This window comes from Meles meles, chromosome 12, assembly GCF_922984935.1.
Source record: "Meles meles chromosome 12, mMelMel3.1 paternal haplotype, whole genome shotgun sequence".
NCBI lineage: Eukaryota > Metazoa > Chordata > Mammalia > Carnivora > Mustelidae > Meles > Meles meles.
The window spans coordinates 18124958-18145786 of record NC_060077.1 but is presented as its reverse complement, the minus strand read 5'-3'; the positions used below and the strand labels follow the sequence as shown (position 1 = coordinate 18145786).

General features: G+C 51.2%; 2 protein-coding genes across 2 annotated transcripts in view; one reads left to right on the top strand and one right to left on the bottom strand.

Moving 5' to 3' along the window:
• GLT1D1 (glycosyltransferase 1 domain containing 1) overlaps positions 1 to 3097 on the bottom strand; it is a 97003-nt gene extending 93906 nt beyond the window's left edge. Inside the window, exons 1-2 of the mRNA XM_046024606.1 lie at positions 2815 to 3097; positions 2264 to 2434 (exon numbers count right to left, since the gene is read on the bottom strand). Coding sequence (XP_045880562.1) covers positions 2264 to 2385 — 122 coding nt within the window. The 5' untranslated portion in view covers positions 2386 to 2434; positions 2815 to 3097. The remainder of the gene's footprint in view (positions 1 to 2263; positions 2435 to 2814) is intronic.
• A 73-nt stretch (positions 3098 to 3170) lies between these two features.
• SLC15A4 (solute carrier family 15 member 4) overlaps positions 3171 to 20829 on the top strand; it is a 33678-nt gene continuing 16019 nt past the window's right edge. The window contains exons 1-5 of the mRNA XM_046024604.1: positions 3171 to 3821; positions 9011 to 9306; positions 13356 to 13524; positions 13897 to 13974; positions 14441 to 14609. Coding sequence (XP_045880560.1) covers positions 3297 to 3821; positions 9011 to 9306; positions 13356 to 13524; positions 13897 to 13974; positions 14441 to 14609 — 1237 coding nt within the window. The 5' untranslated portion in view covers positions 3171 to 3296. The remainder of the gene's footprint in view (positions 3822 to 9010; positions 9307 to 13355; positions 13525 to 13896; positions 13975 to 14440; positions 14610 to 20829) is intronic.

Sequence of the window (20829 nt, the reverse complement as noted above, 5' to 3'; positions counted from 1 at the left end):
CTTTCTTTTAGCATGACTGGGCCAATTCATGTCATCTGTACTCTGCTGGGCCCTGGGGGGAATGTCATGTCTTGAATGGTTATAGTCTGGGTTTCCTAACCAGACACTGTGAAGAGGCATGAGAGACTAGCATTGGTTCTGAATATTCAGATCCAGAAACACAGATGAAGTTAGCTTCTCCTGAGCTGCATGGGTGCAAGGCTGGGAAACAAATCAAGAGTAGGCAGAAGAATGAAATCAGAGTTCAGTTTGGAAGGAGAGGAGGGTGTGCACTCCATTGCCGGACGGAACTTCCTGCAACAGTGGGGTGATCTCTACTGTGCTGTTCACCTCGGTAGCCACCAGTCACAGGAGGCTATTGGGTACTTGAAATGCGGCTGCTGTGATGGAGGCACAGAACTTTTCCTTTCATTAAACTTGTACTAATTTAAGTTCAAATTGTCACACGTGGCTAGTGGCTACCGCACCAGACAGTGCAAAGAGAGAAAATTTCTCTGCGGTAAGAAAGCAAGGCAACAGTGAGCGGGATTTAAGCTGGAAACCGTACGGCCCACATCAGACAGCAGCCGCTACCTGGTGTCAGATTATGGCCCCCAGAGAAGACAGGTGTGCTTTCATCCAATGTTGCCTAACAAGCCTGCCCTGAACTTACTGGTTTAAAATAACAAGTATCTCATTTGTTCATGATTCTGCCATCCGGGCTGAGGCTCAGCTGGGCAGTTTCTGCTAGTCTTGCTGCTGGTGACTCGTGTGGCTTCCTTCAGCGGGGAGGTTGGCTGGGGTCATGGGGAACTCCTCTCGACATACTTGCAGACTCTTCTTCGACACGTGGTCTCTCCAGAAAGGTGCCTGGACTTTTTATGTGGGGGTTCAGGGCTTCCAAGGCACAAAAGCAGAAGCTACCAGACCTTGCTAAGGTTCAGGTTCAGACCGGACCCGGGGATACTCCACCACATTCTCTTCACCTAAGCAAGTCGTAAGCCCACAGCGTTTTTTTTGTTTGTTTGTTTGTTTTTTTAAGATTGTATTTGTGTGAGAGAGAGGGAATGAGAGAGAGAACGAGAGGAGAGAGGTCAGAGGGAGTAGCAGACTCCCCACTGAGCAGGGGGCCCAATGTGGGACTGGATCCCAGGACTCCAGGATGACGACCCAAGCCGAAGGCAGTCACTTAACCAATGGAGCCACCCAGGTGCCCATCCACAGAGGTTCTTAATCCCTGCCACATTCTCTTTACCAAAGTAAGTCATAAGCCCAGAGCAGTTTTTAAAAAAACACTGCAACCAAACCGAAACATTTCTTCCCACGGGACTGATTTTGTGACTTCACGGTGTCAGAGACTACAGGGTACACCCAACTTCCTACCCCAGGACCAGGAACTGCTCACAGTGCCTCAGGGTACACCCCTAACTCCGTAACTGCCATATCCACGTCGTTCCATTAGCTCCACACTTCTCAGCTGAGATAACCCGACTGAGTTAGTCTGGGGTCCTCCAAGATGGCCCATCTGCACTGAACAGAGCTTCACACTAAATCATCATGCGAACCAACAAATCGCTTCACGTTTACCCCGTTTACTCTGCACTTTGCCGGAGAGTGTCAGTTTCATCAGTCTTTTAACAAATACTTGGAGGTTCTGCCTCATGTTCCAGCCAGAATGTGGAAGAAGCACTGCATTGTACTAGGGATTGAGAAAAACCTTTTATTTAAGACTGAGCTCTACTGCCTACCAGGTATGTGATCTTAAGGGGTTTGCCTTTCTTCAGTTAAATTAGGAAACCAATATATGCTTTAAACATCAAGGGAGTCTCAAAAAAAATTACCATTTAAAAATCAACAAATATTCACTCATTCAAATCCACATGTATTTCCTGTTGGAGGGCTGTGCTGGATTAGGGAACACAGTAAAGGACAAACAAAATCACTCCTAGGTTTGAAGACAGATATTAAGTCATTTCACAAAACATATAATCATAAATGAATGTGGTGCTGTGAAAAAATCGTATAGGTACTCTAATGACACGGGAAAAGCGATCCGCCCTGTTCTGGGAGGATCAACTAAGCTGACAGCTGAGGAGGATCGGGCATTAATGGACTGGGAGGGAAGGTCCTATTCTGGCATTCCATAATTCCCTCTTTAAATACTTATTAAGTACCTACTGCCTGCTGTGTTGCCACCACCAGGTGGGGATGGGTCCAGGGGTCACTCATTTAGGAAAATAAACAGGAGAACACGTGCTACTTCAAGGAAGGACTTCTTACCTACCTGGCAAGCCGACCCCTCAGGTCACGCTGGCTTTGAGGACTGAGGAGGGAAGCAGCAATGGTTTCGCACCAACCCCAGCATTCCGATGCTGGTCCCACCGCTGTAAGCCGTGCTCGGGCCATTTCCCAGGGACACTCTCACTCCACCACGTGCCGGTCACTGTCGCAGGTGCTAGGGGTGCGATGAAGACGACACATTAGAACCCTGCCACAGTGCAGCTAGAACCTGTGCGGACCAGGGCAAGCCGGGGAGGGGGCGACGGGGGACACACAGGAAAACCGTGGCAGGTGCTACGGAGAGACTGAGAGGGCACCGGGATGGGGCGGGGGCACCTCAGACGGGATGGCCGCGACACGCTCACAAGGAGCGACACCTGAGCTGAGGGACGAAGGGAAGCGGGATGCCGTCCATGTGACAAGGACACGGGATCTGAGCCTGGCTTCTGGGACAGCGGTCCTTCGTAGGGACCCCGGGAAAGCCTGCAGTGTGGCCACCAGCCCGGGGGGCGGGCGTGGAGCTAGCGGACAGCGGACGCTAGGGGTGCCGCTCACCGTCCCGGCGCGCACGGGGCAGCCGGCCATACGGAACTCAGACCGGACAGTCAGCGCCGCGCCTGCAGACACCCCGTCCCGGGACGCGGCGGAGGCCGGGGGCAGGCGCCAGTTTCGCAAAGCAGCCTGGAGCGCGGGCACGGTCCAGGGCTACCATAACGGTCTACGTTTCCGTAACCGGGGGTTGGCGACTTGGCCGTGCCCCGCGACACTCCACTTTCAAAACTCTGCGGGTGGAGACGCAATGAACCCACTCACACCGGAAGCGGGGGCCCCCGGAACCGGAAATCGCCAGCGGCCGCAGCCAATAAGGGCACCGGGAGAGGGGCGGGCCGAGGCGTGGCGGAACGGGTATCGCGAGAAGGGCGGCAGCCAATAGGGGCGCCGCGGGGGCGGGCCGAGGCGTGGCCGGGCGGGTCTCGCGAGAAGGGCGGCGGCGGCCGGAGCGGCTGCGGAGCGGCTGGCGGAGCGGCGGCGGGAGCATGGAGGGCGCGGCGGGCGAACGAGCCCCGCTGCTGGGCGCGCGGCGGGAGGCGTTCGCGGGCCGGCGCGCGGCGTGCGCGGCCGTGCTGCTGACGGAGCTGCTGGAGCGCGCCGCCTTCTACGGCGTCACGGCCAACCTGGTGCTGTTCCTGAACGGCGCGCCGTTCGGCTGGGAGGGCGCGCAGGCCAGCCAGGCGCTGCTGCTCTTCATGGGCCTCGCCTACCTGGTGTCGCCGTTCGGCGGCTGGCTGGCCGACGCGCAGCTCGGCCGTGCGCGCGCCATCCTGCTCAGCCTGGCGCTCTACCTGCTCGGCATGCTGGCTTTCCCGCTGCTGGCCGCGCCCGCCACGCGCGCCGCACTCTGCGGGGCCCCGCGCCCCACGCGCCTCCGCAACTGCTCCGCGCCGCCCTGCCCCGACGCGCCAACCCGCTACTGTGCGCCTGCCGTGCTGGGCGCACTGGCCCTTGTCGGCCTGGGTGTGGGCGCGGTCAAGGCCAACGTCACGCCCTTCGGCGCCGACCAGGTGAGCGCCCGCGGGAGCGCCAGGTGCGCGCGCGGGACGCCAGGGAGGGACGGCCCCGCGGGTGGATGGGCGCTGCCTTCTGGGGAGGGGCGCTCCGGGAATGAGGGCGAGGTGCCGGTCCCGTGTCAGAAGAGCTGTCCCGGACACACTGGCAACAGGTGCAAAGGCCCTGGGGTCGGGAAGGGAGCAATGCCCTCGTCGCAGAAGCCGCTTCAGTGACAGTCATGCAGCGGTCTATAAATGGATCAAGTCAACACGGATGGTACACAATTCAATTCCCCAACGTTCTGTATCAAATACCTTTCGGAGGACCAAAAACAGAAGTGGGGAGAGCAGTGGTGGGCCAGGGCCAGGTCCTGTGAAGCTTTTAAAAGACTTTGAGGCGTATTTTGAAGAGTAAGAAGCCTTTGTGGGTTCTGGCGGGAGTCACATGATCTAAAAGAGGGGCTTCTAGAGTGCAGGTGTGTGCCTGGCAGCTGTGGCCTGACAGCCAAATCTGGTCCACTTCCCGTTTTCGGGGGGCCCATAAGCTAAGAATGTCTGTGGTTCTTAGGTTCCTGAGTGGTAGGAAAAAAAAGCAAAAAGAGTCTTTTGTAGCAAGGGAAAGTTTTACAAAATTCAGATTTCGGTCGCCATAGATAAAGCTTTATTGGAACAGTCCTGCCTGTTGCTTTTTGCACACTGGTCTGGGCGGGAGGCACTTTCATGGTGCCAGAGCGGAACGGGGAGTTGTGACAAAGACTGGATGTCTTTCAGAACCTAAAGTACTTACGCCCTGCTTCGTCACAGAAAAAGTTTGTGGCATGGTGAGGAGATGGGCAAGGGAAATGATGACCGCTGGCATACCAGGTAGGAGCCCTTTACACTGGCCCAGTTAGAGGGATTTGGACTAGGGTGGACTCCGTGGATGCGGATTCGGGAGGGTGCATTTAGGACAAGTCGTGTCATAGAGTCGGCAGCAGTAGGACAGACGATCCCTAGGTTTTTGTGCTGAATAACCGTGTGATTTTACCGATGGCTGCTGTCCGCTGTACCGTATTAGTCCTCATGATACCACTGCTGCTGTTGTGCCTATTTCACAGATGAGGAAACCAAGGCTCGAGAGGATAAAGCATTTGCCCCAAGTCACACAGCCAGTACAGGACTGAGTCAGGATGCAGAAGCCTGTCCTTTGAATGTGAGCTTTAGGTAAAGGACCTGTGTCAGGCTTCCCCTCGAAACAAGGTGGCACATTCTAAGGATGTTGGGAGTGACAGCTGCCTCATGTCCCAAATTCTTCCTTCTCTGCACCAGGAAATGTGCTTTACCCATGTGAACTCATCGGACCTCATGTGAATACATACCTACTTTTCCAGTAAGAAGACGGAGCTACAAAAGATGACTTCTTTTGTTTAGGGCGTGGTCAGGCCAGAGTGGTAGTCCGGGTCTGATTTCTCGATCTCTGCTTTAACCGTGGCTTCGAGATGGGCATTGTGGGACACAGTGCGGCTGGGGCGGACTTGGGTGTCTGGGCCCAGGCTGCTGGCTTCGGCCCTGCTGCTGTCATGAAGGCACAGCCTTAGCAGCACAGTGAAGCACCTTTAAAACTGGCCACGTGGGCCACGAGCCACATGAATGTTTGTTGTGCCCCTCAGTGTCCTTGTTATACTGCCTTAGCTGAGCCTCAGGACAGCTTATGGACTGAACTTCTCTTTTACCGGAAACACCTGGGGAGAAGGTTTGACCTGCCCAGAACCACAGCAGGGAAGTGGGAGCTGGGTTTGGACCCAGGCAGTCCAACTTAAATGTCTGGTCTCTCCCATCAGTAATGGACCAGCAGTTAACGTTTCATAAAGGAATGGTGTTCTTGTAGAGGTTATGGAGAATGCGTGACGGAATGGGAACTTTTTTCATGTGTAATAACACTTGGACATTAAAAAAAAACAAAACAAAAAACGCTTTCTTCTATGAGATAACTGGCCTAATCTCTTCAAATATTTATTTAAAAAATTTTTTTTTGTTTTCATTATGTTCAGTTGGCCAACACGAAGGACTTCATAAGTTCTTGTCGTAGCGTTCAACGATTCACGAGTTGCTTGTGACACCCAGCGCTCACTCCAACACGTCTCCTCCTTGGCTTTATTTTTAGGTTCCCGTGGAGTGTTGCAACTTTTAAATCATTCATCCTGAAGAGTATTTCATTTATAGCCGCAGCAAAAAGAACCAAGGATCTGGGTGCAGTGTCTGTAAAAGCGTGTTTCACTGTTCCTTCAGTTTTGGCATGAGATTAAAACGTTGAAGTGCACAGTTGAGGTCATCCCCTGACGTGATGCGTGGATAAAGTGATGGGGTCCCTCGGCGCACTGGCACATCCCCCAGCTGTGGGTGTTGGTACATGCTTCGGTGGGAATGAAGGCTGGAGACGCCATGCCAAGTGATCCAGACGTGAATGATGACACGTCCTTCCGTTCCTGTTGTATAAAAGTGCCTGGAATGGACAAACCCATAAAGACTGGAAGAGGAATGGCAGCGGGGGCCGGTGGAGAGCGAATGGGAAGTGCCCGTGAAGGAACTGGGTTTCTTGGTGGTGTGATGAAATGTGGAATTGGATAGTGCTTGTGGTTCCTCAAGTGTGGGGTGGCTCAAATCCACAGAGACAATTGTACCTCAAAATGGTGAATTGTTTCATATGTGGACTGCGTCAGCGACAAAGCATTTAGGAGGGAAATGTTGGTACCTTCTGCCAGGGTGCTTGCTCCGCAGCCAGTGGCGCTGGCTTGGTGGAGGGGGGTGCGGCTCCGAGACCCAGGTCGGGGCGGGAAGCCCGCTGGGCTGGACGGCTGCACAGGTCCTCAGGATGACTTAGCTGCTCATCTCCCGGCTCTTCTCATTTTGAGGAAGTCTGATTGTGTTTCTAAGGTACTTTTTATGCTCTCTGTCACTCCTTGCACCCCTTATCTCTGAAACAGGGCCTGTAGGGATTGTTCTGAATGAGAGACGGGCGGGGTCAGGCTGTGCAGCTTTGGGAGGTGTCTGCTGGCTTGGGACAGCAGGTAGGCTGCTGAAGACGCCAAGGTGGTCCACACGGACGCCAGTCGTGCCAGCCCCGTCATTCCCCCCCAGTGCCGCACCTGTTGCGGAGGTCACAGTGTCCTTTCAAACAGAGAACTGAAAGAAGAAAAGCTTACTACACACATATAGAGGGCAAATGATACATTTTTTCTTTTTTTTCTAATGGAAAAAAAGTGGCAGCCTTGCACATTTGAAGGAGTTTTTCCAAGCCAGCCGACTGTCTGCCTTACTGTGCCGGTCTCTGGTCTTTGAGCTGCGCTTTTCTGAGCTGACTGCAGTGGCCTCTGTTGACCAGTCACATGAGAAGCTGTTTGCCCTCTCTGGGGAGGGCAGGAGACCCCCCACGCTGGTGCTGATGTAATGTGACCAGCGACGGGCTCGCCAGCTCTGGGCACAGAAGCATGTGATTTGTAGTTTGTAGGAGCTGGCATCCCTTTTCTAGAAAAAAAAAAATCACTGGTGTGTAGTTATTTATGGCCTTAGTAAGAGGCTTTGATTTCTCGAGTAACATTGGAGAATTTGACTCGGACGTTCCAAGCAGTTGACTGCCAAGTTCACGCAGGACGATATGTGCAGTGTCACCGGAGGTGATGAACAGGGCTGATGTGCTTGAGCTAATAATGTACGTTTTCTGCATTAATTGTAGATGTTCTGTTTACCGGCCCTCCTCCTTTTAAGGTTTGCCGAGTCTGCTCCTCCCCCTCATTACTGGTTCTTACATCTTTAGTTACATTTTCTCTGAAACCATTTCTCAGCTTATGGTTTTTTTCTTTCTTCTGGTCTGTCTTTGGGTAACGTGAATATTTGTGAATATTTGCGTCCAGTTTAGTAACATTCATATGCTTTGTGTCCCCATGAAGAGCCATCTTAGAAATAAGAGAAATTCCCAGGATGACTCATTAATTCTGTCCTCACACCAGCATTGGGTCTAGGACCTCTGCCCAGATCTGACATAGATGGGAGACAAGTTGAAGTTCCTCCTGAGAACGGGTGGTTTATTTAAGACTCAGATTTTCAGTTTGATATGCTGGTTAGCATGTCATCAGCTCAAGCATGTCTCTTGCCAACACAGTAACTGTACTAAATAATTTTGGAATAAAAATTTTTTTTCTTTTGAGGAGCACACAATTTCGGCTGTTTTATACCAGCAACTTTGATTTCAGAAAAATAGAGATTACGATGTTATACCACGTTACAGGACTGCTGACAGGGTGCTTTTTTGTATCTGGCACTTGGTTGTCTGGGCACCCACTGAAAACCTTTGTGCTCTGCTGATGGAGATTGTTCTGTGGAACATGTCAGAACTGTGACCTGGACAGAAATCAGCCTTTTAATAACTTGTAAGGAGGAGACAATAAAGGTTCCTAGGACAGCAGGCCTAGGACTATCTTTGTATGAAACCTAGCATTGTCCTTTAGGTAATAAGCTTGTTGAGAAATTTGTATGAGATCACTGGCTAGTGTAGAGTGGTCTCCGTGTAAACGTGGACGTCGCGGTGAGAAGGGAAGGCATGTGGAATGCCTGCCCCCGCGTGGGGAATGTTACCTGGTGCTTCTGCTGAAGTTCTGGAGCTGAACGGTTGTCAAACCCTCCAGGAATCTCTGTCCTTAACCAGCACGTCTCCTGATTCCCTCCATAGCCTTCCTGGTCTGTGCAGTGTTGGTTTCGGTGTAGGATTTCCTCCGTGCCCCAGATTGATCAAGGCGTGAGCTATACAGCAGTGGTTCTGAAACTTGCATGTGAGTAGAAGTTGCCTGGAAAATGTTTAAAAGGCCTATTCCTGGCCCCCAACCCCAGAGATGGTGACTCGGTAAGTCTGGCCTGAGAGCCTTGTGAATTGGCACTTTCAGGCCGTGTTCCGGTGTTTCCAGACCACGTGGTCCCCAGATGTTGCTTTGAGAAGCTCCCTTGGATTTCTTGGATGTGAGCTCACTTAAGAAAAACACCACACAGACAGTGTAGTGATTGAAGCTGTCAGGTGCTCCTTTGTCAGGGATCCCAAGCGTATGTGTACGCTGACTGTGCTGTGTTTCCTACAGGTCGGCATGATGACCGTGACTCTCGTCACCTCGTTGTAAAGGCTTTTCATCCTCGAAGGTTACCACGTTTCTAAGTCTGTTTCCTCCCTGTTGCTTTAGGTTAAAGACCGAGGTCCAGAAGCCACAAGAAGGTTTTTTAATTGGTTTTATTGGAGCATCAATCTGGGGGCAATCATCTCACTGGGAGGCATCGCCTACATCCAGCAGAACGTGGGTTTTGTGACCGGCTATCTCATCCCAGCGGTCTGCATCGGCATCGCGTTCCTGGTCTTCCTCTGCGGCCAGAGCGTCTTCATCACCAAGCCTCCCGATGGCAGTGCCTTCACCTATATGTTCAAGATACTGGTATATTCGTGCCGTCCCCAGAAGCGAATCGGAGAGCAAAGTCAGAGTGGGTGAGTGCTGAGTTGTGATTGTAGGCTCAGCCCAACACGACTTCCCCATCGCTGTGAATAAAGTGCTCGCTTACGTGTGACACAGGCTGACTGTGTGCAGGGCTCCGGGCTCGTGGTTTAATGTCTCATGTCAGCTCGAGCGCATGCTGTGGCGTTACTGTCTTCCTACAGCCAGACTCCAGAGCTCATACTTTCAGTGTGTAACTTCCACATTGAACTTGCTCTCACTGCTGATTTAGATGGACCTCTTGCTTGTAGAAAGATAAGGGAGGTAGGGGCACCTGGGTGGCTCAGTGGGTTAAGCTTCTGCCTTCAGCTTAGGTCATGATCCTAGAGTCCTGGGATCGAGTCCCGAATTGGGCTCCTTGCACAGCAGGGAGCCTGCTTCTCCCTCTGCCTCCCCTCCCCCTGCTCATGGTGTGTGTGTGTGTGTGTCTGTCTGTCTGTCTGTCTTTCAAATAAATAAAATCTTTCAAAAAAAAAAGTGATAGAGGTAGAAATTGGCAGAGAGCACAGGAGAGATACTAGACATACTGTGCATACTGTGTATATTTGTCTTGTATTCTAGAAGTTTGGAGTTCATTTGAATGAACAATAAAGCAGTTGCTTACTTTGTAGGTGCCCTTCTGTGCTCTAAGCTGTTGTTTCTCACTTGTGAGTCAACGGCTGTGTGGGTCAGCTTGGACCCTGTCGTCCCATGGTCACTGCAGCTGCGCTCTGTGACAGAAGGACGTAATAGTATTTTGAGATGCAGGTAGGGGAACTACATCATCCCCTTTGCGTGGGACTTCCCTGTTTTAGCACCAAAAGCCCCACAGTCCTGAGGGTTTTAGCGCTGAAAGCCCCATGTCCTGGGGAAGTCCCGGCAAACTGGGATGGATGGTAGGTCACCGTAGATGCACGTCAATAAACGCAAGTCTGAACCTTAGCCCACGAAGAGACCTCAGCAGTCCTGGTGTTTGTTGAAGCGTAATCTACGGATAGTACAGTGCGTCCATCTTAGCTGTACAGTTCTGGAATTATGACAACCTTATTTAACCAGGGAACTGCGGTATAGTCAGGACAGAGAATATTTCCATCACCCCAGTGGAGTCCCAGGGACCCTTTGTGAGGGACTCCTTTGGAATATTGTGATCAAGGTGGGCATCCCTGAGGGGCAGTCCGTCCCAGAGCCAGAGACTGACCCCTCAGTGCAGCACACTCCTGGCTGGGTGGCTCTGACTGCTGGAAGCTTCTGCAGGCCGAATCCCAGACCTGCCTCCCCGTGGCTGGTCTGCTTGTATCTTACGTATGCCCTTGGAGTCACATGAATGTCTGGTATTTGCTTCCATGAGGGAGGTTTGAAGCTGTTCCAGAAGAGCTCTCGTGGCCCTGCCCCTTGGCTCCAGGCTACTGTGGTTCCCGCCGGTCTCCCAGCTGGTCCTGGAATCTGAAGGGCTCAGTGTGGCCTTCCGACTCCTCATTTAGCACTAGCCGTGGTGGCATCGCACTGGAGAACAGGTAAAGATTCAGACAGTGCTGCCTTCCTGCTGCAATGCCTGAACCTGACTTCAGGCAGAAGCAGGTTTCACATCCCAGATGCTTATCCTGCGGGTTGATTACTCACGAGCAACATACAGCTTTCTGTAGGACAGCCTCTCAAGTTTCAGTGTGTTGGTGTGGGTGGTACCTGGCAGACATTTCCACAGGAGGACAGTCCTGCTTTGTGGACGCTTTTGGGTTCTGAATGTACAAGTGGCCTGACGAAAGAGACTGGGACTTACTGCCACTCGGGAGTCTGATTTCCCATTAGGTTTGGTTTTGGACAGCTAGCACAGTTAAGATAAAACGGACTGTCTTGAGAGAGGTTGGCGGTCCAGAGAATTCTCAAATTACGCTCTCCTCGCGCACAGAGTCCAAGCTCCATGACCTTGGGCAGGTGAGTGACCTTGCCAAGCCTGCATTCCCGTTTTGTACAGGGGACGGGCTCATCTTACACGGTCGTTGTGAGGCCTGAGAAGCTGATGTGTGGCGTGTGGCTCATGATGAGTGCCCTGCTGACGTCAAGGGCTCGGTCAGGATGCTCTTGCAAACGGTCAGCTCCAGAAATCTAGGGAAGTGCAGCATTGCCCAGCGTTTCCTTCATCTGGCCCAGGCTGATCTGTGTCTCCAAGAGTTTAACGCTGACTTTACGTGAGAAGTCCACGTGTGTCTGTTCAGTTCATTGAACTGAGTGGGACGAGTTGTGCACCTGTCCTGAGATACATACCTCGTTGAGTTGAGAGTCTGAGAATTCATAGCCCCTCTTCCTGGGAGAGAGCAGCTGTGTGTGCACACAGACCTGGGGAGTGGGGACACTTTCTGGGTCCTGTCTGCGTTTCGTGTCATCTGTGTCTGTGGTTCCACAGTGAACCCTCATGTGTTGCAAAATAATACACCGACACCGTGTGTGAGTTAGGGAAGGCGTCAGGTGCGCGTCGATTTGGCACTTTTCAGAATGTTTTAACGATACGAGATGAGTAATGTGACCAGTTATGTGTCTGGGTGGTTCTCTGTGTACACATGGGTTTCCTACTGGACACTGACATGTTTTTGGAGAAACACACATAGGATGTAGTGAATCACTGATAGTATCTGAAATAGGTAGGTAAGGACTTTCCATTTGCTTTTGCCCACCCCCCAAATTGGAGAAGCTCTGAATATCTTCAGATAAAGTATGACAGTACCTTTAGAGTTTAGAGTTTCTCTCTGAGAGTAGTTTCGCTGATTACTTCCTGCTGGATAAACTACGGATGACTAGGAGTAGCATCTTTCTAAATTAATTTGTGTATCTCTAGCACCGGGTTGAACGGATCTGGGCATGGAGTATGTGCTTAGTAAATGTTTGTTACGTTGAATTTAGCTGTCCTGTCCAAAATTCGGCTAAAATACTAAGTTCCAGTTTTCAGTTTTTTGGTTCCTCCCCCCCATTCAGATGAAAAAATATCAATGTTTTATGAGACAAAAATGATTTATAATAGTTGTAAATTGGGTAGGAGTTTATAAACTAGAAAGCATGCACTGCCATTTGTATCTGAGTTCCAGAACGGAAGAAGGGAAGAATTCTTGAAGGTAATTATTCATGTCCTGGTATTTCTGGCTTTAGAGAATATTTGTCAAATACAACAGCTTTTCCTGTTTCATCCTTAAGAGTCTAAGAGCATGCCTCACTGTTAGTGTTTTGGAGCTACCCACTGTGACCTGTTCGTTTTATAAGTAGTGATACTGTCCTAGAGTAAGCGAGCACCACTGCTGATGCATGAGCTGTGACCGAAAGGCCTGCGTTCTGACCCGACACACCTGAGTGTGAGCGTGAGGCCTGTGGCCGGCAGCGGAGGGGTGGGTGGCGTCCCTGGTGCCTGAGTGTTGGGCTTTGTGGCCAGGGCCCTCTGGCTCAAATCCCAGGCCCGTTCTCCAGCTTTGTTACCTTGGGCACATTCTTGCCCTCTCTGACTGGCTTCCTCCTCGGGGTAGTGGGGCCAGAACACTGTCCTAATGCCTCCTCCCAGGGTCGTGGTCCAGGTTAATGAGCAAGCACCCAGTGGACCCAGCTGCCTGTGACATCGTCACGTTACCATCGACACCGCAGCTCTCCCTCCCAGAACAGAGCCCTTGCTCCCGGGGCCTTCCATGGCTGCACTTTCAGTCAACAGCTTTAGTAACAACATGGGTGTTATGGTTGTGAAGTTTTCACATTTGAAAAAGCCACCTGCTCCAAAATCCCGACAATCCAGCCCAGTTTTTTTTCCCCTCAAACGCTCGTCCAGCGATGTTGCTGGTGTAGTGGCCAGCCTTGCTCGGCGCGGGTGACGGGAGCTGGGGAAGAGACCACTAATGTGGCAGGAGCCCTTCGCGGTGAGGCGCTTTACCGGCCGCGTTGGCTCATGCACGTTTGCACAGCTAGTGAGCAGGAGGGCCGGAAAGCAGAGCAGTACAGCAAGCCGGTTCCCTGCCTCCCTGCTTAAACTGTTGCCACATACCTGATTTCTGGGGCTGGAAGAAAACTAACTCCTTCATTTTATTTCCCAAAGTGAAGGCCTTGGAGTCCTTCAGCACTCTTCTAAACACAGTCTGTTTGATTCATGTAAGAGGTCTCGCGGAGGGCCGTTTACGGAGGACACGGTGGAGGACGTGAAGGCCCTTGTGAAGATCATCCCCGTGTTCTTGGCTTTGATCCCCTACTGGACAGTGTATTTCCAAGTGAGTTGCGACTGTCGGGTAGCCATATCTTTCTGTCCCCGCCCTCGCTTTGGGCGCCACCAAAGTGCAGGGGTACTGTGCCCTCCTCTGTGGAGTCTCTGGGATCTTGGAATCCTGTTTCCAGTCGTGGAACGCACTCCTTTCCACGAGAGACACTAAGAGCGGGTGTGCTGCTGTTTTTCCAGGCCCTACCTTTGGGTTTAGTTCCTCCGTGACTTCTTTTCTAAAGTTGCTCTCCAGGGGACTTGTGCGATGACCAAAGAGTAGCTCTGTTCTCAGACCCGAGCCGCACGCGTGTCCTTGTGGGGCGGCCTGGGGTGGGCGGCCCGCTGGAGTGCTCCCACACCTAACGGCACCACTTTTCACACGCAGATGCAGACAACGTACGTTCTTCAGAGTCTCCATTTGAAGATCCCAGCGATTTCCAGTATTACAGCCACTCCTCATACGGTGAGAACAGCTGCAATGATGTGGAAATGCTCCCCGGAGCTTCTGTGAGAGGCGCTGCCTGCGGCCGGTCCTAGGTCCTTCTCAGGGCTCCGTGGCTGCTCCGGCCGGCGGCATCGTCCAACATTCCAACGGCAATCCATTGGAGTGGGACTTGTGCTTACTTTAGAGACTGTTCTCCCGTGGGCCGTGTTGTTTCCTAGATGGTTAACAGGTGCCAACCAAACACTAATCTTCCTACCTGACTTTTTTCTCCGTAAACGCACAGAAGAACAAACTGCAAATGCACTTAGAAGTGAAAATCTTTTTCAGTTCCAGTGTCTTGAAACTGAGACTTTTCCCTTAGGAGGTTATGCTTTGTGGGAATGGACTTCGCTAGAATAAAGATTTTCTCAGTTACACATTAGTTGTGAGGTGAGTGACTCACTCCTCCCAAGAACTAACCTTGTCTCCTGCATTTCGATTCCAGTTCCCGGCAGCCTGGCTGACCATGTTTGACGCAGTTCTCATCCTCCTGTTAATTCCCTTAAAGGATAAACTCGTTGATCCCATTCTGAGAAGAAATGGCTTACTCCCGTCATCCCTAAAAAGGATCGCCGTTGGAATGTTCTTTGTGATGTGTTCTGCCTTCGCTGCAGGTGGGGAGGCGTTTTGGTCTCATTTCTGGAGCTCGAAACTGGCCTTAGCCTCTGTGGGTGACTCAGGCCCTGTGACGGGCCCTTGGTCACTCTATGTAGGCGCACCCTAAGAGGACAGAGACGGGGTGTTGTGAATGGGTGTTGTTCGCTTTCTGGTTTCCATGATGTGAAGGTTAAGATTTTCTCCCTACGGTTCTGCTGTTTTTCTTCTAGAGCCAAAAGCAGTAAAGTGCTCTGGAAAGTGACTTCTGGCTTGGATCAGAGGAGGCTTGTTCTCTCCCTTCTGATTGCGATTGTGGGCGACGGTCGATTGCTGAATGGGTGAATTTTTGTATCAGTCTCAAAGTCGTGGGTTCACCCTTGGCGTTCTTAACTTGGGTCTGCAGTTGACTTTGGTCTGCCCCTGAACAGTCGCGTGTGTGTTTCGTGAGGAGAAAGGTTTCCTCAAGTCCAGGTTCACGACCAGCACCCACTCCCAGAGAAGGAGGGGATGCCGAGCCAGTGCTGGAAGCTCCCCAGTGCCGATGAGGGGAGTTTTCCTTTGGGGGCCTTTGGGGCCTCGCTGGGTTTTCATGGTTCTTACATTCTGGACTGTTCGGTTGGAATATCTTCGCCATTCTCGACTCGCTCTAGAGTTCTTCCTTCATTAATATTTGAAAATCATTGGACCATAAGACAGCTTAGTTACATAACAAGAACAGAAAAGCTGATCCTCCCGAACCAACCATGTATCACCCACTGTTATGAGGAATTTAACGGTAAGCACTGCTGAGACAGGATTTAATATTCTGCAGCAGTGTTTCCCAGCAGCCTCCGTGCGCCGTCCCCGGAGTGAACATATTGATATAGTACTTAATAGATATAAAGAAATGAGTCTCTAGGCTTAAGAAATCTATATTCCAGGGACCGGAACATTTTAGAAGACAATTACGTTTTCTCTTGATCAAATAGATAATTAAAGCGAGCTTGTGTCTCGATGAAGTTTTTCCTGTGTGCTCTGTTCATGGTTCTGTTTCTCTTCCAGTCCTGTGGCACAGGGGGAAATAAGAGCAAATAAAAACTGAATGGCAGTGGGGCTGTGACTGCGGGTCTCATTAAGCAGGTCCAGAGATCGTCAGGGCTGTCTGGAGTAACTGCTGCCCAAGAATGCTCTCTGTCCGTCCTGCCTCTCTTGAGCAGCTGCCGCAGGCTCAGCTTTGACTCTGCAGCTCCCTTCTGTCCCTGTACCGGTGGGGCCCTCTCTGCACCACAGCCATGCTGGTCACATGCCAAGGAAGGGGGTCCTAGTTCTCTCCCTCTGGGAAGGGAGGTGTCCTCGGTTTTCAGGCATTTCCTAGGAGATTCTGGGTTTGGGCTCCTTTAATACCATCTTGTCTTTCGATTTGATTGCTGGCTGGGTAGCTTCTGGGGCTGCTCCGAGAACCGGGGAGGGAATTCCTGTGGTCTCTGCATGTGTTTGTGTAGGAGGCAGCTGACAGCTGAGTGACCTCGGAGAATGCCCCGTGGGCATGGCAGCCAGCGCTCACCAGTGCCAGCGGAGTGCTCGGCACTTCTCGCCCAGTGCTGGGCAGGACGTGCTCTGCAGGGTTGCCTGTGCCTTGGGGTGGGGGCTTGGGGAAGTTGGTGTGGTCACACGGCCCTGAGGCTTTGGAGTTGGAGAGTCTCCCTTAGGAATAGGAACCACCTGCTATACTCGTGTTCTTAAACAGTGGAAAGGAGCCCCAGAGTCACTGGTTCAGGGATTTTAGGTCTCTGGTACTTGATTTAGGCACGGTTTATTAAACGTACACAGTGGCACGAGCTTCACGCAGCTTTACTTCCAGCTCGAGCGAGCATTTAATTGGAACATTAGTAAGCTTTGAGTAGAGATTGAAACTCTCCTAGCAAACCAACATTTTTTTTTCCCATTTTATTTATTTTTTCAGCGTAACAGTATTCATTCTTTTTGCACAACACCCAGTGCTCCATGCAAAACGTGCCCTCCCCATTACCCACCACCTGTTCCCCCAACCTCCCACCCCTGACCCTTCAAAACCCTCAGGTTGCCCCAACCTCCCACCCCTGACCCTTCAAAACCCTCAGGTTGTTTTGCAAACCAACATTTTAATAGAAAAGAAACTTTTGCCTTTGAACTTACTCCCCTCCCCCATAATCAATCAATATCTTCCATTTAGAGCCACGCCCGCTGGGAATGCTTCTTTCTTTCAAGTCTCTAGGACGAGAATCAGGCAGGTCCCAGGGGTTTCTCAAGCATGCATAAGGGAAAAGGAAGTGTGCTCGTTGGTTTGATTTCCTTTCCCCTTAAAGAACCCTGTGCCCCTGAAAGGACCGCGTGCGTACAGTCCTGGGTTACTGGAGCAGCAGATGCTCGCTGGAGGGAAGGCAAACTCGGAAGCATAAAGAAGAAATAAAAACCAGCTGTGATTTCCCTAGAGGCGCTCAGCATCAGGGCAGTGCGAACCTGCCTGGTCTTGTGTGTCTGCCCACACCCGCTCTGTGTTTTTGCAAGAATGGGATCCCGTTGCGCAAGCCTGATTGAGAAAGTAAGTGTCAGAAAAACCTGAGGAGCATAGTAAAAGCTGTGTGTGTTATGTGTAAGGAGGGAAAATTGTAGATACAGAGGAGCCATCTCACGCGTGTGCACACACACACTCAGGCACTGGTCATTCCATCACCTACGGAAATCCGGAAATCCGTGGTTACTGCTTTGCAGGCGCTGGGAAAATTATGGATATGATACATGGTAGATACATTGTATTTCCTTTGCCTCCTTCGAAGACCCACCCTGAAGCATCGTGACTGTCCTTCCCTGTCAGCCGTTCCTCTGCATCCTCTGTGGTTGGGGCTTGGGGTGCCTGGGAGCATGACTGGGCATTCCTGCAGGGGGTTTCTGCAAGTGTAAGCAGGGCGTCCCTTTAAGGCTTCGGATGAGCTGACAGAGTTCCCTTCCAGGAAGCCAGTGACTCTGCCGTCATCCCAGCTCATGGGGCCTACCCATCCACATGACATCCCCTCTTTACCTTGGTGGTGTTGTGGGTGCTGTTTGCACGGGCATAGGCGGGACTCTGTGCGCAGACTTCAGGGCCCGAGAGCATCCTGAAGTTGGGGCAGAGCATGCTGAGAGCCTTTCCCTGGCTCATAGCTGGCATTAGTTAAGCGCGGGTCCACAGCAGGTTTTCAAAAATTAGTATGACGCAGTCGATCTGTGGTCATGACAGACGCACAGAGAAGAGCCGGGGAGCCCCCAGAGCATCCGTAACCCCCGCTTCCAGGGTGACTGCGTGATGTCTTCCAAGGACATTCGCTGTTAACAGCTAAGTATGTCCTTTTTTAAAGAGAAATGAAACTGACTATTCACAGTTTAAAACTTAACTGTTCCTGATTCTGTTTTTCTATGTCAGTTACACATTTAAATCACGGTGTTTAACAGCTAAACGCGCCGTGTTAAATATACCATCAGTTCTTCAACTGGTCCTCTCAGTGCGTGGGGTGGCTCACTCCAGTCTGTCCGCACGTCAGACCCTCGTGCACACGCCCCCACCCATCTGCATGTCTGCCTCGGCTTTCTGTCACCTTGGCTTTCTGTCCCCTCGGTGGAAGGTGTTCAGGCCACGGGCATGAGTTGTGCTGCCAGCCCTCTTGTCAGTGCTCATTACTTGCTCTGCGAATCTCTTCCCTGAAGGATTTAAACACGGTATGTCTTTGTTTGGAGGCATGTTACGGTGATGACGATTCCCCCCGTTATCGGTCCCCAGATTCTGTGTGCATTTAGGCCCTGTGGCATTTTGTGCCGGGGTTTTCTTATTCGTGGTGACATGCAGTCAGACCTTTCATTGGAGGAATATTCCTTCTAGTATTTTCCTGTTTTCTTAAACTTTACTTACGGTATTTTGCAGTTTTACGCATGTCTTCATTTTAGGCGCTGTGCATTTTGTACTAGGTTTATTATTCCTAACCCCTTGGTGTATTTTTGCTTGCTCCTATAAGGAATTTTTTTAAAAGATTCTGAGTTCAAATGAATTCTTTTCAAACGGTCACTTGTTTTCTTCAGACAGTATGAGTTCCCTTCCTGCCGGCAGGTGACTCTCCCTCCCTGCGTCTCTGGTGGGCTGTGTTGGCGGGACTGTGGGTTAGTGCTGGGAGAGCTGGCGGTCGTGGAGAGCCTGCTGCCCCCTGGGCTCTGACGGGCGCCTCCAAGGCAGCTCCCGGAAGCTTAGAAGTTTGAGATGCATATTCACGGTGATGTTAAATTTCTAACCTTTATTTCAAGGTTACTGGGTCTATTTTGGTTTCCAAGAGGATTGAATGACCCCCCACCACCGTCCCTGGATATTGATGGTTTAGTTTTATTAAATTTCTGATACTCGGAGCTCCTCGGTGGCTCAGTCTGCCTTCGGCTCAGGTCATTATCCCAGGGTCCTGGGATCGAGCCCCGTGTCGGGCTTTCTGCTCAGAAGGGAGACTGCTTCCCCCCTCTCTCTCTACCTGCTGCTCTGCCTACGTGTGCTCTCTCTCTCTGTGTCAACTAAATAAATAAAATCTTAAAAAAAAAAAAAATTCTAGGGACGCCTGGGTGGCTTGGTTGGTTAAGCGGAGTCCCACATTGGGCTCCTTGCTCAGCGGGGAGTCCACTTCTCCCTCTGCCTGCCTGTCTGCCTGCCTCTCTACCTGCCTCTCTGCCTGCTTGTGCTCTGTCTTTCTCTGACAAAAAAATAAATAAAATTAAAAAAAAAAATTCTTGATTCTCCTTCCTGTATGTCTGAAACAAATGAGTCTGTCCGGAGGGCAGCCCGTGATGGTCTGCGTTCCTCCACCCCTAGCTGACAGCGGTCTGCAGTCTGGCGTTGGGGTCGTACGGCTTCAGAAAGGGAGTTGGTAGACCCCCCATTTCTATGGGCAGGAGAGTATCGCACCAGGGGGAGTTTCTGTGCTCCCGGGGGAGTTCAGGTCTTTGTCTTGAAAATCACATGAGCCTGTTACTCTCTCAGGAGAAATGGGATGATTTTTTCACCTTTTCCTCAATTTTGTGCAGATTGCGTTTTCTCTTGAATCACTTAAGTGTGTGTTTTTAATGTCCTGAGTAAACCATTCATTTTATTGAGTTTTAGAAAAATTACTGGACTGGAGATAAAAATTGTCTTTTAAATAAATGTGTTTCCTTCCTCTTTTCCAGTTTCGTGTATTTATGTGCTGGTTTTTTTTTTTTTTTTTTTTTAATTAGGCTTCCCAGAACTGTGTGTATGTGATGATTTTTCTGTAGAAGTGTGTCTTGAATTTATCAATTTGACTTTCTCTGTGTTTTCTAACAACAGAGAATAAGACAGGATTTCTATTACCTTGGGTTTGTTTCGTCATTTTCTCTCTCATGAGTTACTCCAGCCTTCATTTACTTTCGCTTTTTCTTCCCCATTTAATAGTGAAAACTGTGGAATGGCATGAATTTGCCTCTCACTGACACTTTGGCGAGTCTCATGTGCTTGGATTTGTTATAATTTTGTCGTCTTCTAAGGGGACTGAACCTGCGTTTTACTTTGTGACCCTGCATGATTCGGAGAGCGGTTTTCCTCGTACTAATGCTGATCCGTGGGTCGGTGGTGTCTCGTCTTACTGTGGAGTTGGGAGAGGTCATGGCTTTACAACTCCTGCCTTTGGACTGCAGGCCCTCCTTTCTGGCCTGGTGGCACTTTCTGGAAATGTTTGTAGGGAGCTGAACAGGGTAGTTCCAATGTTGGAGCTCCATGGGCTGTTTCATCAGATGCGTTCTATCAGGAGCCCCGAACTGCGCGGTCTGCAAGGGGCGCCAGAGCCCTGCAGATGAGCGCACGGCCCAGGAGCATGTGGTGGTCTGTGCATCGTCTGCTGAATGGGCCTGGGTCCCGACACACCCTCTCTCAAACACTGTATGGGTCTCCCAGTGCAACCCCACGAGCACACACCTTTGTGTCCCCCCCAGTTCACTGAGTCCTCAGCTGTGGGTCGTGGCCACAGGGGCCAGGGTTTGCCTTTGGGCCTCTGGATGGCAACCCTTGCACCAAGTGAAGCCTCGTGGTTTTTGTCCACTTGTTCGGCTGACAGGGACTTGGAGAGGCGTGTGTCTGTCACGGTGTCACTGTGTTTCTGTCTTCTCTGGGGTTAACTGTGTCCCCTGGGGGAGAAGCGGTCCCAAGCCCATGCCTGCAGCCAGATTTTCATGCTGCCCCCCTTTCCAGAGCGTGGTGCG